The following is a 14,778-nucleotide window of genomic DNA, read 5'->3' as shown; positions in this document are numbered from 1 at the left end:
GTCTAGTTTGATGAACTCCCTCACCTTTTGTTTGTTTGGGAAAGTCTTTTTCTGTCCTTCATTTAAAAAAAATATTTTATTTATTTATTTGACAGACAGAGATCATAAGTAGGCAGAGAAGCAGGCAGAGACAGAGAGAGGGGGAAGCAGGCTTTCTGCTGAGCAGAGAGTCCAATGCGGGGCTCAATCCCAGGACCCTGGGATCATGACCTGAGCTGAAGGCAGAGGCTTTAACCCACTGAGCCACCCAGGTGCCCCCCAACCCCCGCCCTTAAAGATTCTATTTATTTCGGAGAGAGAGAGAGAGAGAAAGAAAGAGCGGGGAGGGCAGTGGCAGAAGGAGAAGCAGACTCCCTGCTGAGCAGGGAGCCTAATATGGGGCTTGACCCAGGACCCTGGGATCATGGTTTGAGCAGAAGACAGACGCTTAGCTGACTGAGCCACTCAGGCGCCCCTCTCCTTCATTTTTTGAAGGACAACTTTGCAGGTTAAAGTATTCCTAGTTGGCAGTTTTTTCTTTCAGCACCTTGAAGAGATGATCCCACTGTCTCCTGGGCTGCAAGCTTTGTGGTGAGGAATTTGCTGAGCTTCATGGTAGTCCTTTATGTGGGCAATTTTTTCTTCTACTGGTGTTCAAATTCTCTTTAAGATAGTTTATGTGTCTGAGAAGATTTTTTGGGTTGAAATTATTGGAGAGATCTCTGAACTTCATTTAAAAAGTATCTAAATCCCTCCCCAGATTTAGTAAGTTCTTCACTATTATTTCTCTAAATAAGCTTTCTGTCCCTTTCTTGCTCGCTTCTCCTTTTGGGACTCCCTTAATGGGTAGATTTTAAAAAATGATATCCCATATTTCACAGGCTTTCTTCATTCTTTTTTCTTAGTTCTCCTGTGAGTGGATAATTGCAAATGACCTGTTTTCTGTCCTGGAGATTCTTTCCTCTGCTTGATCCAGTCTGCCATTGATGTTCTATCCCATTTACTGTATTCTCCAGCTGCACGACTTCTGTTTGGTTCTGTTCTGATTCCTGTCTCTGCTACTTTCTCGTTTTGTTCAAGTATTGTTTTCCCGAATTGTCTTCCAGTGTTGTCTTTTAGCTTATCAGACTTCCTCAAAACAGCTATTTTGAATTTTTAATCGGGCAAACCACAAATCTCTCTTTCTTTGGGGTCAGTTACTGGAGAAATATTGTACTCCTTTGGTTGTCATGTTACCCCAATTTTTCCTGTTCCCTGAAGTCCTTCATTATGGTCTCCACATTGGAGAAATGGTCTCCTCCAGTTTTTACTAACTGACTGTGGGAAGGAAGTAACTCCCTTCGACTTGTTAAGGATCCTGAGGCTTTCTTGATCTTTTCTATGGGTATGCTTACCCCACACATCTTTTTCTCTCCTACCGGGTAATTTTTAGGCACGTATGCCTTCTCTCCATTCTGCCAAGCCAGGTTGGGTGCTGACAGCTTCCTGTTTCTTTCCCATGGATGGTGCCGGATGCTGTATTTGTGTGGTTTCTCCCAACCCTGCGATCTGCCTAGTTTTCTACTACCCATATGAAAAAGCTCACTTTTGCCCTCCTCTAGGATGCACATGGGCACCTGCCCCTGGAAGAGGGTGTTTATGGGTGAAGCTAATGGAGTGTTGGGGGAGCCCATGGGCCAGTTCAGGGGATCCTTGGCAAGGTGTCCCCAGAAGCTCATGCGTAGACCTCCTATTGGAGTCCTAAAGTAGTCTAGTAGGATTTGTGTCCCATTCTGAGCCCTGGCTGCTGTTCTCCCAGCCCCCACTTCCCTACAGTCAGGTACTTCACAGTTCAGTACTTTCTATGGGGCTAAAGAAAACTGGGCCTCCGTGGCAGTGTCCCACCCAGCTGAGAAGCCATTCGCTCATGCACAAGCCATCCCTTTTCCCTCCTGGCATGGGACTGTGCTGCCAAGGGGAGGGTGATGCACATAAAGAGAAGAGAAACAGGTCTCTGTACACTCACACACACACCTGTTTTATTTCTGCATCTGTCTGCATGTCTATCAAGAACAGAAAGCATGAGTTCAGACTGACAAAGCCTTTGTGTAAGTTTTCTGTTGCTGTTTTAACAAATTACCACCAACTTAGGGATCTTAAAACAACACAGAATTCTCCCTTACAGTTCTAGAGGTCACAGGTCCACCCTGTTTTCACTGGACTAAAATCAAAGTATTGGAGGACTGCATTCCTTCGGAGGCTCTCAAGGGAAATCCCTTTCTCTGCCCTTTCGAGCTTTGGGCGGCCACATGCAGTCCTTGGCTCGTGGCTTCTTCCTCCACCTTCAAAGCCAGCAACTGCACGACTGCATCACTTCAACCTATGTGTCCCCCCTCATGCCTCCCGTGCCTCTCCTGCCCCCTTCTCCACCATTAAGGACTCATGATCCAGGATAATCTCAAGGTTCTTAACCTAGTCACACCCTCAAACTCTGCTTTGCGATGAGTTAGTTCATCCACAGGTCCCAAGGGGTGGGATGTGGGGATCTCCCGGAAGCCGTTAGTCGGCCTTATCATCATCCAGCAAGAGGACTCACTCTAACATTTGTCCTTTGCTTTCTTTCTCTGCAGTTTTATCTCTTGCAACTAAAAACTAGTTTGTGAGGAAACAGTGTCAGATCAGGCAAGAGCCTGCTCCCCATCAAATTCTGCCCTAAGTTTAACGTCCATTGATGTTCTTGCCTGATTTAATATTTAGCTATGATGGATGCAGTGGATATACCTTCTATAGAATGGGACTATTATCCTCAACCATAGAGATAATTTTTGCAGATTTAATAACCAGTTAAAGGTAATTAGCAGAAACCAGGTAACAGCCCCTGATTAATAAGACTCGAATGACTAGAATTATCAGGTGCCTATTTTAAGACAGCCATGCTTACTATGTTTAAATGAAAGTAAGCTTGAAAATATAGAACAAGAACAAGAAAGTATAAAAAAGTGACACAGCCTATTTGAAAAGGAACCAAACAGTCCTTCCAGAAATGAAACATAAGAGCTCAGCAGCAATAACAAAACCAAGACCATACTTAATGGGGAAGCTTTTGTAATGGTACCATTAATAATGCAAGTGCAAAGCTGCAGAAAGAAGGATGAAACGTGTACGACTAAGCTGAGTAAGAAACACGCCAAGTCAATACGAAGAAAACTTGAAGACTTTTTTCTAGGTTTCAGTTTACCTATTTTTTTTAAAGATTTTATTTATTTATTTGACAGACAGAGATTACAAGTAGGCAGAGAGGCAGGCAGAGAGAGGGGGGGAAGCAGGCTCCCTGCTGAGCAGAGAGCCCGATGTGGGACTCCATCCCAGGACCCTGAGATCATGACCTGAGCTGAAGGCAGCGGCTTAACCCACTGAGCCACCATATTAAAAAATAAATCTATTTTTTTAAAAAAGATTTCATGTATTTATTTGAGAGATACAGCATGAGCTCTGAGAGGGCCAGAGGGAGAGGGAGAAGCAGGCTCCCTGCTGAGCAGGGAGCCTGATGTGGGGCTTAATCCCAGGACCCTGGGATCATGACCTGGGCTGAAGGCAGACACTTAACCGACTTAGCCACCCAGCCACCCCTCAATTAACTAATTCTTCCTCTGATGGTGCCAAGAGTAGAGCTCATCTGGACTACTGACTCTTTCACTTGAATGATTACAGAAGTTCTATTTGGTCCTTTTTCATAGCCATATGTTCTATTTTCATTTCTACTTTTTTTTTGCTTCATATATGGTTATTTGTTTAAAAATGGATGCTATTTCCTTATTTATCTTTCAAAAAAGAACCCTAACATATTAGTAAATATTAATTCATTCCAGATGAAATTATTATAGCCTAACAGAGACCTGTAACAGAAACGTACATTTCTTTTACAGGTCTCTGTTAGGCTATAATAATTTCATCTGGAATGAATTAATATTATGATAGGTGATTTTACTGGTATACTTTCTTAGTATTAATTGTTATGTGTTTTACAATTTTGTTCAGAGTGACTACAAGTGGGAGGTTTCGGGACTCCATTTTTTTCTCTTTTTTCCATTCTGATGGTTTGGTACTTTTTACAACTGTTGTCACCCACCCCTCCTTTCATTCCTACACCCTTCCCAAACTAGCTTTTCTACGCATACTTCAGATGACAAAACAAAATTCCATACTCATCGTTTTAAGATAAACCTTCTAACATAAGGTATAATTTACTGAGTTGTCTTGAGGTTCACATGGAGAAGAAATAATAGAATTTGAGGTATTTTCTGCCTGACAAATAAATCAGGGCAGTTTATTTATCTTAGGAATTAGCAACATCCAGTTGACTCACTAAGTCAACAACAAATAACGTGCAGTGCATTTTGATATTAAAAGTTAATTTCGGGGAGTGCCTGGGTGGCTCAGTGGGTTAAGACCTCTGCCTTCGGCTTGGGTCATGATCCCAGGGTCCTGGGATCCAGCCCCGCGTCAGGATCCCTGCTCAGCGGGGAGCCTGCTTCCCCCTTTCTCTCTGCCTGCTTGTGATCTCTCTCTGTCAAGTGAATAAATAAAATCTTAAAAAAAAAAGTTAATTTGGGGGCGCCTGGGTAGTTCAGTGGGTTGATCCTCTGCCTTCGGCTTAGGTCATGATCTCAGGGTCCTGAGATCAAGCCCCACATCAGGCTCTCTGCTCAACGGGGAGCCGGCTTCGCCCTCTCTCTCTGCCTGCCTCTCTGCCTACTTGTGATCTGTCAAATAAATAAATAAAATCTTTAAAAAAAAAAGTTAATTTCTGGGAGCCTGGGTAGCTCATTGGGTGAAGCATCTGCCTTCAGGTCATGATCCCAGGGTTCTGGGATTGAGCCCCGCATTGGGCTCCCTGCTCAGTGGGGAGTCTGCTTTCCCCTCTCCCTCTGCCCCTCCCCCCTGCTCATGCTCCCTCTCAAATAAATAAAATCTTTTTAAAAAAAAGTTAATTTCCATAGGAAATAACATAAAACTTTGTCGTCAAAGATACCTTAAATAGAACGTTTACAAATAATTTCAAAAGGATACTTTAAGAGTTACATCACACAAATTGGTCAAATCTATACTTTTGGTAAATATTTTTTGGCTCTCATCTTTAACGAAGTTCTTCGAAATACATTCATGGTTCACTATTTTGTCTTTTTGGTACCTGCACCAAGGATCTCTTCATCTATTCCAAGTTCCTTTAATTAGTGACTGCTAATTGGGAAGGCTTACCATTTCAGAAAATTATGACAGGTCCCCTTTGTTAGAACTGACTCAAGAAACATACATAATAAAGAAATCCAAGACTTCATAAAATAGTTTTCACAATATTAGTCTTTAAGAAGTAAATGAAACTATAATCTACAGAAATTCCTGGTGCACGAGGATATGTATAACAGATCCAGCTAGACGGCCAGTGGGCTCAGCTAGGCCGAGGTCACGAGTTTCAAGGTTTCATCTGTTCTTCTGCCTTAGTTGTGTGACGGCTCCCTTAGACCAATAATCGACCAGGAGTCGAATTTACTTCAGCCTCTTTTGCTGGACTAATGGTACTGGAGTGTGCTTTTTCCTTTAACCTCACACTTTAAAAGATGGGCTTTTAATTCGAGGCCATCCATAAAGAGCTTCCAACTAATTTTTTAAGGGGGGGAGGGGCAGAGGGAGAGGGAGAGAGAGAATCCCTCTCACAACCTTGGGATCATGACCTGAACTGAAATCAAGAGTCAGACCCTTAAAAAACTGAGCCCACCCAGGCATCCCTCTTTTAAAATTTATTTTATCCAGAGATTTATATCGGCTCTAACAAAGTATCTGTATTTTTTTTTTTTTTAAAGTAGGCCCCTTGCCCAGCAAGGAGCCCAATATGGGGCTTGAACTCACACCTGTGAGATCAAGACCTGAGCTGAGATCAGGAGTCAGACTGAGTGGCGGAAAGAGCTGACCGCCTAAATGCCCCCACACTAATATTCTGAAGCAAGCATAATTAGGACTGCTGCCCCCAGAACCTACCTATGTGTGGATTGCTCTCAAACAGCTCATGCACAAGCTTGTCAAAATCGTGGGTCACCATGGCAGGAGAACCAGGCTCGTGACTCAAATATGGCACCAGGTCATCTTCGTGTTCATCCTCACGCTTTAAAGTTCCTCCAAAGGCCCAAGTAAACGCAAACACGAAGAGCTTCTGAAGCATAATTTTTAACTTATGAGGATTCTTCTCCAGATACCATGTATTTTCAGCTCTGGGGCAGACACATGTGGGAGGGTGGGAGTTAAAATTTTATTTTTATTTTTTAAAAAGATTTTTATTTACTTGACAGAGAGAGAGAGAGATCATGAGTAGGCAGAGAGGCAGGCAGAGAGAGAGGGGGAAGTAGGCTCCCTGCTGAGCAGAGAGCCCGATGCTGGTCTTGATCCCAGGTCCCCAAGATCACGACCTGAGCCAAATGCAGAGGTTTAACCCACTGAGCCATCCAGGCATCCCAAGAAAGTTGAAATTTTAGAAGGAAGTTCAGTGATTTTGATATCATATCAAAGTTTCATTACTAAAAATTATAGAACAGTTAGGTGTTAACATGAATGTTTTAACAGTAATGTACAATTTTTGTTGATGTCATGTAAATTACACACTGCTACTATTTTTAAGGTACCATTTGTGTGGGAGATCTGTAGTCCACCTTTATTTCATTTATTGAGTGCAAATGATTCACTTTTATTTATGAGGTCAGTTTATTAGTCACGAGTTTACGTATCTTTTGGGAGAGGATCTGGTAATTCTCCATTTTATGTACAAAAACATAATCCTGGTCCTAGTCCTTCACTCTGTATTGCTCTAAGCCAGGCTGTGGAGGCTGATTTAGTTCCACGCGGCTGAAGCCAGGCTCTGTGAGTCTGGGGAAAGTCTCATCCAGTCTGGGCCAACAAGGTCACCCTGGTCTATGGACCCTGAGATTCTGCAGTGACAGGGCTGATGGTGAGGGACTGAATGAGAGGTTTGGGCTTGGTTCCAAGGCATTTAAAATAGTTCAGGGTATAGTATTATCATAAAATTACTCATAAATTATGAAAATCTTAAAAATGTATCATCAACCTGAAACTTATTGGCAATTGTCAATGTCCAATGCATGTATTCAGTTCCACTTAAAATTGCTAGTCACGTGTGATAGTTCATTCAGCAAATATTCATGAATTCCTACTGTGTATCAGCTGCACTGGACCAAGCGAACGTGACCCTTTCTCTCCAGGATAAGAACGGGAATGCTAAGCCACAGCACGTGTAAGGGAGACAGTTACACGTGATGTGCACAGCGGTGGTCAAGGGGCCTCGTCAGCCCGTGGGAGGGCGGGGCAGCCTCTGGGGAGAGCACATGTAGCAGGACCCAGAAGCCAAAGCATCAAGTTGGTCTGAGGAACTGAGACAAGAAGCCGGAGTCGGTGCAGAGGCAGCCAGGGCTCCCACACTCTACACGGCTTCTGTCCTTCCATTCTGAGTCTAATGGGAAGGCATGAAATGCTGATAAAAAAGAAAGATTATTTACGTATATATTTATTGTAGTTTTTTTTTTTTAATTGGATGTCTGTGAAGTGCCTGGGTGGCTCAGATGGTTAAGTGCCTGCCTTCAGCTCAGGTCATCATCCCAGGGTCCTGGGATCCAGTCCCACGTTGGGCTCCCTTCTCAGCAGGAGCCTGCTTCTCCCTCTCCCTCTGCTCCTCCCCCTGTTTGTGCTCCCTTCTCTCTCTCCCCCTCTCAAATAAATAAATTTTAAAAAGCCTTTAAGAAAATCAAACATGTGGGGCACCTGGGTGGCTCAGTGGGTTAAAGCTCAGGTCATGATCCCAGGGTCCTGGGATCGAGCCCCACATTGGGCTCTCTGCTCCATGGGGAGCCTCCTTCCTCCTCTCTCTCTGCCTGCCTCTCTGCCTACTTGTGATTTCTCTGTGTCAAATAAATAAAATATTTAAAAAAAAAAAAAGAAAAAAAAGAAAATCAAACATGTGCATATGAATACCAGGAGACATGTACAAGCATATTAACCACAGTAGAATGTGTCATAACAAAAACTGAAAACAATATATGTCAGTAAGTTGTGACATATTTATACAATGGACTAATAAACAGACAGCAGTGAAATGAAGAATCCCTACCTGCACAATGAATAATCTTAGGAACCCTGAGCAAAATATTATTAAGTCAGCCAAGAGCACAGTGATTCCATTAAAGTTTAAAAACATACAAAGGTGAAAAATATTATTCAGAAATGTATCAATAAACACAAAATCCAGGTTGGTAGTTATCTCAGGTGATGGGATGACAGATCTAGATAGGTACACGGGGGACTTCAGAGATAAATTACACGTTTTTTCTAGAACTGTGTGGTGTGTATAGGAATGTATGAATATTGTTTGTACCTTGCACCTACCTTACCAATGTTCTTTTATGGCTACTCACTGTTCAATAAAAAGCTAAAATAATGTATAGCTTTTGTGTTGAGAATGGACTAGAAGAACTGGGAAAACCAGCAGGGAGGCTCTTGCTACAGGACAGGCAGGAAACAGTGAAGGTTTAGGCAGGATGGGGGCAGTGAAGATGCAGACAAAAGGGGGGATCGAAGGTGGGGTTGACAGGCAGACCGAAAACTGTATTTACATTTTCTGTCATTTAAAAGAAAATGTGAAAAAAATAAAAGAAAAGAAAAGGAAAGAAAATGTGATGCGAGTGTGTCAGGGTCTTGTCATGGAATACAGGGAGGGCTCAGTGGTGACTCTCCTGTCCATTTTGTAAATGGGCAGACATGTAGCACCAATATTTTCTACAGCTATACTCTGTACCAGGCACTGTTCTAGACACGCAGCACACTGCATTATTCTTCTAGTTTTATAAATGAGCAATCCAAAGCTTGAAAATATTTAGCAACTGGCTCAACATTGCTTAGCTCATAAATGACAGATTCATGAAATAAATTCATGTCAGTTTTGTTCCTTTCTCAAGTATGTACAACGTCTCCACAGATGAATTCATATCATCCATTTAACGTAGCATCAAAATCTGGCGAACTCGCATTAGATACACAAGGGCTCTGTGTAAGCTGCAATAAGGTAAATTTAACTGGATTTTGATATTCTAAGTCATGAAGGTCCTGGTTTACTGACGGGTAATCATGTGCTTGCGTAAGGGTCCGGCACCTGGTCCATACTTAAACATGTCTGTTGAATGAATGTAACTGACCTCTTTTTTGTACTCGTGGATTTGACAGAAACTTTTGAATGTGAAGAACTTTTCTCCTCAGCTGAAATGTCCTTCAAATCTTCACCTTAAAAAAGAAAAAAGAGTTTTGTTTTTTTTTTTCTACAGTGAACAACAGACCCCAAATTTACCTGGTAACTTAGTGAGGTTTAACCTTTAACACTGTTTGTGAATCATCACAGAACAATTTTCTTTCACGCATTATCATGTAGATATCTTATCAGACCCACTGGGAGCTACTTTCCTAAGAGGAGCAGAGAATGTACCTGCATTGTCCAAAGTGATTTTGACTTATTTGAATCATAAACCGACATACTTTTTTCTTCATTCTCTTCTAGCAACTTTTCTGTAAGTTTGTTCCAACATGAAAGCTTGAGGACATTCAGGTAACTACGTCCAAAGTGGTGTACATTGTGAACTAAATAGTAAATGGGTCTTAATGACATGAAGGATTAGAAACACTATATACTTTCGAATAATAGATTCACTAAAACAAACATCAAACAGGTGCACTTCCGGCCGGTTGTATCCATCTCCCTCCCACCTGTCGTCCCTCTGTTTTGTCCAGGTCAAGCACACCGCAGGGGAACAGAGAGAATGAGGGATTACTCACTCTTCCTTTGAGCTTATTTTCTCTTTTTTAATGTTTATTTTCTTTATATTAAAATAATATAGGCTTCTTGTGGAACCTATCATTCTACAATTCTACCTCACTTAGGTTAACAAGTAAATGTTGCTGCATTTCATTATAGTCCTTTATATAAATACGTAATATTTAAATATAATACTTTAAAATTTAAGCCCAAATCAAGAGTTAAAGAGAGTTCGCTTCTCATCCTGCCTTTTTTTTTTTTTTTTTTGGAATAAAGCAACACATATTTATTTATTTCAGCCACTTTCTAAGTTTTTTAAATTTTTTAAAATTTCTTTTCAGTGCTCATCCTGCTTTTTAAGTCTATTTTCATGTCCTTCCATTGAAACATGACATTGTTACACCATGGTTTATGAAACCATTTTTCTATTGATGGAATTCAGATGTTTTGCTGTTTTATAATAAATAATGTTGCTATAGAAGAAAGCTCCTTGTGCATAAATCTGTACACTTCTGTGATTATTTATTTATAATGAATTCCTAGAATAAGAGATTCTAGGGCAGAATACATGGATTTTTTTTTAAGATTTTATTTATTTATTTGACAGACAGATCACAAGTAGACAGAGAGGCAGGCAGAGAGAGAGAGAGGGAAGCAGGCTCGCTGCTGAGCAGAGAGCCCGATGTGGGACTCGATCCCAGGACCCTGAGATCATGACCCGAGCCGAAGGCAGCGGCTTAACCCACTGAGCCACCCAGGCGCCCCTACATGGATTTTTTTTTTTTTTTTACTTTTTTAAAAAATTTTTTTATTTTTTTAATTTTTTTTTCATTTTATTTTTTTCAGCGTAACAGTATTCATTGTTTTTGCACAACATCCAGTGCTCCATGCAAAACGTGCCCTCCCTATTATCCACCACCTGTTCCCCCAACCTCCCACCCCTGACCCTTCAAAACCCTCAGGTTGTTTTTCAGATCAAGATCAAAAGCTTTTGCACAGCAAAGGAAACAGTTAACAAAACCAAAAGACAACTGACAGAATGGGAGAAGATATTTGCAAACGACATATCAGATAAAGGGCTAGTATCCAAAATCTATAAGGAACTTAGCAAACTCAACACCCAAAGAACAAACAATCCAATCAAGAAATGGGCAGAGGACATGAACAGACATTTCTGCAAAGAAGACATCCAGATGGCCAACAGACACATGAAAAAGTGCTCCACGTCACTCGGCATCAGGGAAATACAAATCAAAACCACAATGAGATATCACCTCACACCAGTCAGAATGGCTAAAATTAACAAGTCAGGAAATGACAGATGCTGGAGAGGATGTGGAGAAAGGGGAACCCTCCTCCACTGTTGGTGGGAATGCAAGCTGGTGCAACCACTCTGGAAAACAGCATGGAGGTTCCTCAAAATGTTGAAAATAGAACTACCCTATGACCCAGCAATTGCACTACTGGGTATTTACCCTAAAGATACAAACATAGTGATCCGAAGGGGCACGTGTACCCGAATGTTTATAGCAGCAATGTCTACAATAGCCAAACTATGGAAAGAACCTAGATGTCCATCAACAGATGAATGGATAAAGAAGATGTGGTATATATACACAATGGAATACTATGCAGCCATCAAAAGAAATGAAATCTTGCCATTTGCGACGACGTGGATGGAACTAGAGCGTATCATGCTTAGTGAAATAAGTCAATCAGAGAAAGACAACTATCATATGATCTCCCTGATATGAGGACATGGAGAAGCAACATGGGGGGTGGTTAGGGGGATAGGAGAAGAATAAATGAAACAAGATGGGATTGAGATGGAGACAAACCATAAATGACTCTTAATCTTACATGGATTTTTTTAAAAAAGACTTTATTTATTTATTTGACAGAGGGAGATCACAAGCAGGCGGGGGGGGGGGAGAAGCAGGCTCCCCACTGAGCAGAGGTCCTGATGTGGGGCTCGATCTTAGGACCCTGAGATCATGACCTGAGCCAAAGGCAGAGGGTTAACCACTGAGCCATCCAGGCACCCCGGCATAGATATTTTTGACATACACGGGCAGATGGCTCTCCAAGAAAGGCTGTATCAATTTATACCTCGAATAGCTTCTGTAAGTTTATATGTTAATACATTCTAGCTATTGATGTGTTTTCTCCATTTGAAAATCTCTTTGCTTATTAGATGAAAATTTTACGCTACTTTCAAATAAATGTTCTTCTCATTATCTGTAAGGTTAAACATTTTCTTAAGAATTTTACTTAAGTTTTATTTATCAGAAATTTTAGTAGTTGCAAGAAGACTCCTGTGACCCAGGTGGCTTTCATACACCCCCCCGCCCATCCTTCCAGCCACTTGTTCCATCTGCCACAGACACAACTCAACTGTTATTTATAAACTAGTGAGTTTTATGTTGTTGTACAGGATTCATGGATAAATTTTACTCTTAGAGGTATAGGGTCTCTCTTTGTGTCTAAATGTATGTTTATGTATGTATATGGATATATGCCATGTATGGATAACATCTTCCTGTATCTAGACAATATTGTCAAAATTAATTATAAAAGATCTCTATTTAATTGGCTTAAAGAAAAATAAACTTTAATATCACAAATGAGCATATGTGAAACTAAAATTTAATTTTCTTTCACCTGCTAAAAGGACAAAGTTTTCTGAGACTATTTGAGGTTTTTCTTGACCTTTTAAGCAATCTGCCTAGAAAACAATGGTGTTTTTCCAACATAATCTGAGATTCATGTTGTCTTTATCAGGTCTTTGATTGGTTAAGAAAACAGAGTCTTCTCTAGTATAAGAGCTAAGTTTTTACGGCTATGTAACTTTTTATATTTGCCTCAAGTCTTTGTCACTTTGGTTAAATTAGTAACTAAATAATGTTTCACAATGATATGATCCTCTTTAATCAATGAATGCAAGTTGGTGCAGCCACTTTGGAAAACTGTGTGGAGATTCCTTAAGAAATTAAAAATAGAGCTTCCCTAGACCCTGCAATTGCACTATTGGGTATCTACCCCAAAGACACAGATGTAGTGAAAAGAAGGGCCCTATATACCCCAATGTTCACAGCAGCAATGTCCACAATAGCCAAAATATGGAAAGAGCCAAGATGCCCTTCAACAGACAAATGGATAAAGAAGATGCAGTCCATATACACAATGGAATATTACTCAGCCATCAGAAAGGATGAATACCCAACTTTTGCATCAGCATGGACAGGACTGAAGAGATTATGCTGAGTGAAATAAGTCAAGCAGAGAAAATCAATTATCATATGGTTTCCCTTATATGTGGAACATAAGGAATAACACGGAGGACAAGGGGAGATGGAGAGAAGTGAGTTGGGGGAAACTGGAGGAGGAGATGAACCATGAGAGACTGAGGACTCTGAGAAACAAACTGAGGGTTTTGCAGGGGAGAGTGGGTGGGAGGTTGGGTGAACCTGGTGGTGGGTATTATGGGGGGCACGTATTGCATGGAGCACTGGTGTGGTGCATAAACAATGAATTCTGAACACTGAAAAGAAATTTTTTAAAAAAGCATTCTATACTTGCTACAGACACAAAAAACAACTTTGTGAAATGTCTGATAAACGTTCCCAAATCAACCCAAAAAAGTTTTTTTGATTTTGACATAACTTTGAGATTTTTCAAGAGGGTCCCTGGACCATCTCAAAGCATTTGCTATCTGTCCCTATAAAAGAGAGAGATTCAACTAATTAGACTTAATTGATATTAAATTACACAGAAAGCATTATCAAATAAAAATGATACTAAATTTTCTTTAGGCTATATATAAACATATATATTATTAATGTAAATATTCTAAAAAATTATATGACATTCCTAGAAATTTGGTGTCTTGGTATAATGTCACTTATTTTTTCAAAGGATATCACAAAAATAATTAAATTTCCTTGTCAACTGCATTGTAATGAACTCTCATCAGATCTTTAACCACAGCTGTTTTTGAGTCTTTTGTCACTTATGGACAGTTGTTTTCCTCTAATGCTTCATGTTCCAGGAATGCTGCAGGAAAGATGACTGAGGACAGGGTTCGATAGCTAAGATCTACTACTGAACTGGGTAAGAATTTACAGAACTCTGATAAAAAAACTTATAAATTCATAAAACTGATACCAAAAGATCAACATCAATAACAACTAATTACATAAAACTAATGAGGATGGTTATAATTTTTATGACTTTTTGTTTAAAATACTGTTGGTTCTTTCATGTTTTATTTTTTCCGATTTTAAACCCCTTTTTTAAAAATTGGGAAAATACAATAAAAATCTGAAAAGACAATAGAAAACAAATCTGTTGAAATGGCAAAAGAAGGAAAACTATGAGAATAAAACTTTATGGGAAAAAAAAACAAGTTTAGGGGCACATGGGTGGCTTAGTTGGTTGACTGTCTGCCTTTAGCTCAACTGATAATTTCAGGGTCCTGCGATCGAGTCCTGCATGGGGCTCCTTTCTCAGTGAGGACCCTGCTTTTCCCTCTGCCTGCTGCTCCCCCTACTTGTGTGCTCACTCTGTCAAGTAAATAAATACAATCTAAAAAAAAAATTAAAAAGCTGATTTTTTCTTTTTGTTATTTTTATTGTATCTATATGAGAAGATGGATATTAACTGAACCTAGTAATCATTTCACAATAGATGTAAATCAAAACATCATGCTGTATGCCTTAAACTTATTCAGTGTTGGATGTCATTATTTGTCAGTAAAAATGGACAATAAATGTCAATTCATCAAAAAAATTCTTTTTACTGTGATTGCAGATTTCACAGTTTCCTGCAATTCTGTCAGTTTTTGATTTAATATTTTGTGGCCATGTTGTTAATTGCATAAATGTCCATAATTGTGTACTTTCTTATTGGACAGTTACAATCACCAACACACAATACCCTTACTTTGTCCCTTCAGCATT

General features: G+C 40.2%; 1 protein-coding gene across 1 annotated transcript in view; it reads right to left on the bottom strand.

Annotated features, from left to right (window-relative positions):
* The window catches only part of DNAH14 (dynein axonemal heavy chain 14), a 332,088-nt gene that overhangs the window by 129,377 nt on the left and 187,933 nt on the right, over positions 1-14,778 (bottom strand). Inside the window, exons 42-43 of the mRNA XM_045982293.1 lie at positions 9,210-9,294; positions 5,995-6,224 (exon numbers count right to left, since the gene is read on the bottom strand). Coding sequence (XP_045838249.1) covers positions 5,995-6,224; positions 9,210-9,294 — 315 coding nt within the window. The remainder of the gene's footprint in view (positions 1-5,994; positions 6,225-9,209; positions 9,295-14,778) is intronic.

The sequence above is a fragment of the Meles meles genome, chromosome 17, assembly GCF_922984935.1.
Source record: "Meles meles chromosome 17, mMelMel3.1 paternal haplotype, whole genome shotgun sequence".
Lineage (NCBI taxonomy): Eukaryota > Metazoa > Chordata > Mammalia > Carnivora > Mustelidae > Meles > Meles meles.
The sequence above is the reverse complement of the archived record's forward strand: the minus strand, read 5'-3'. Positions and strand labels throughout refer to the sequence as shown.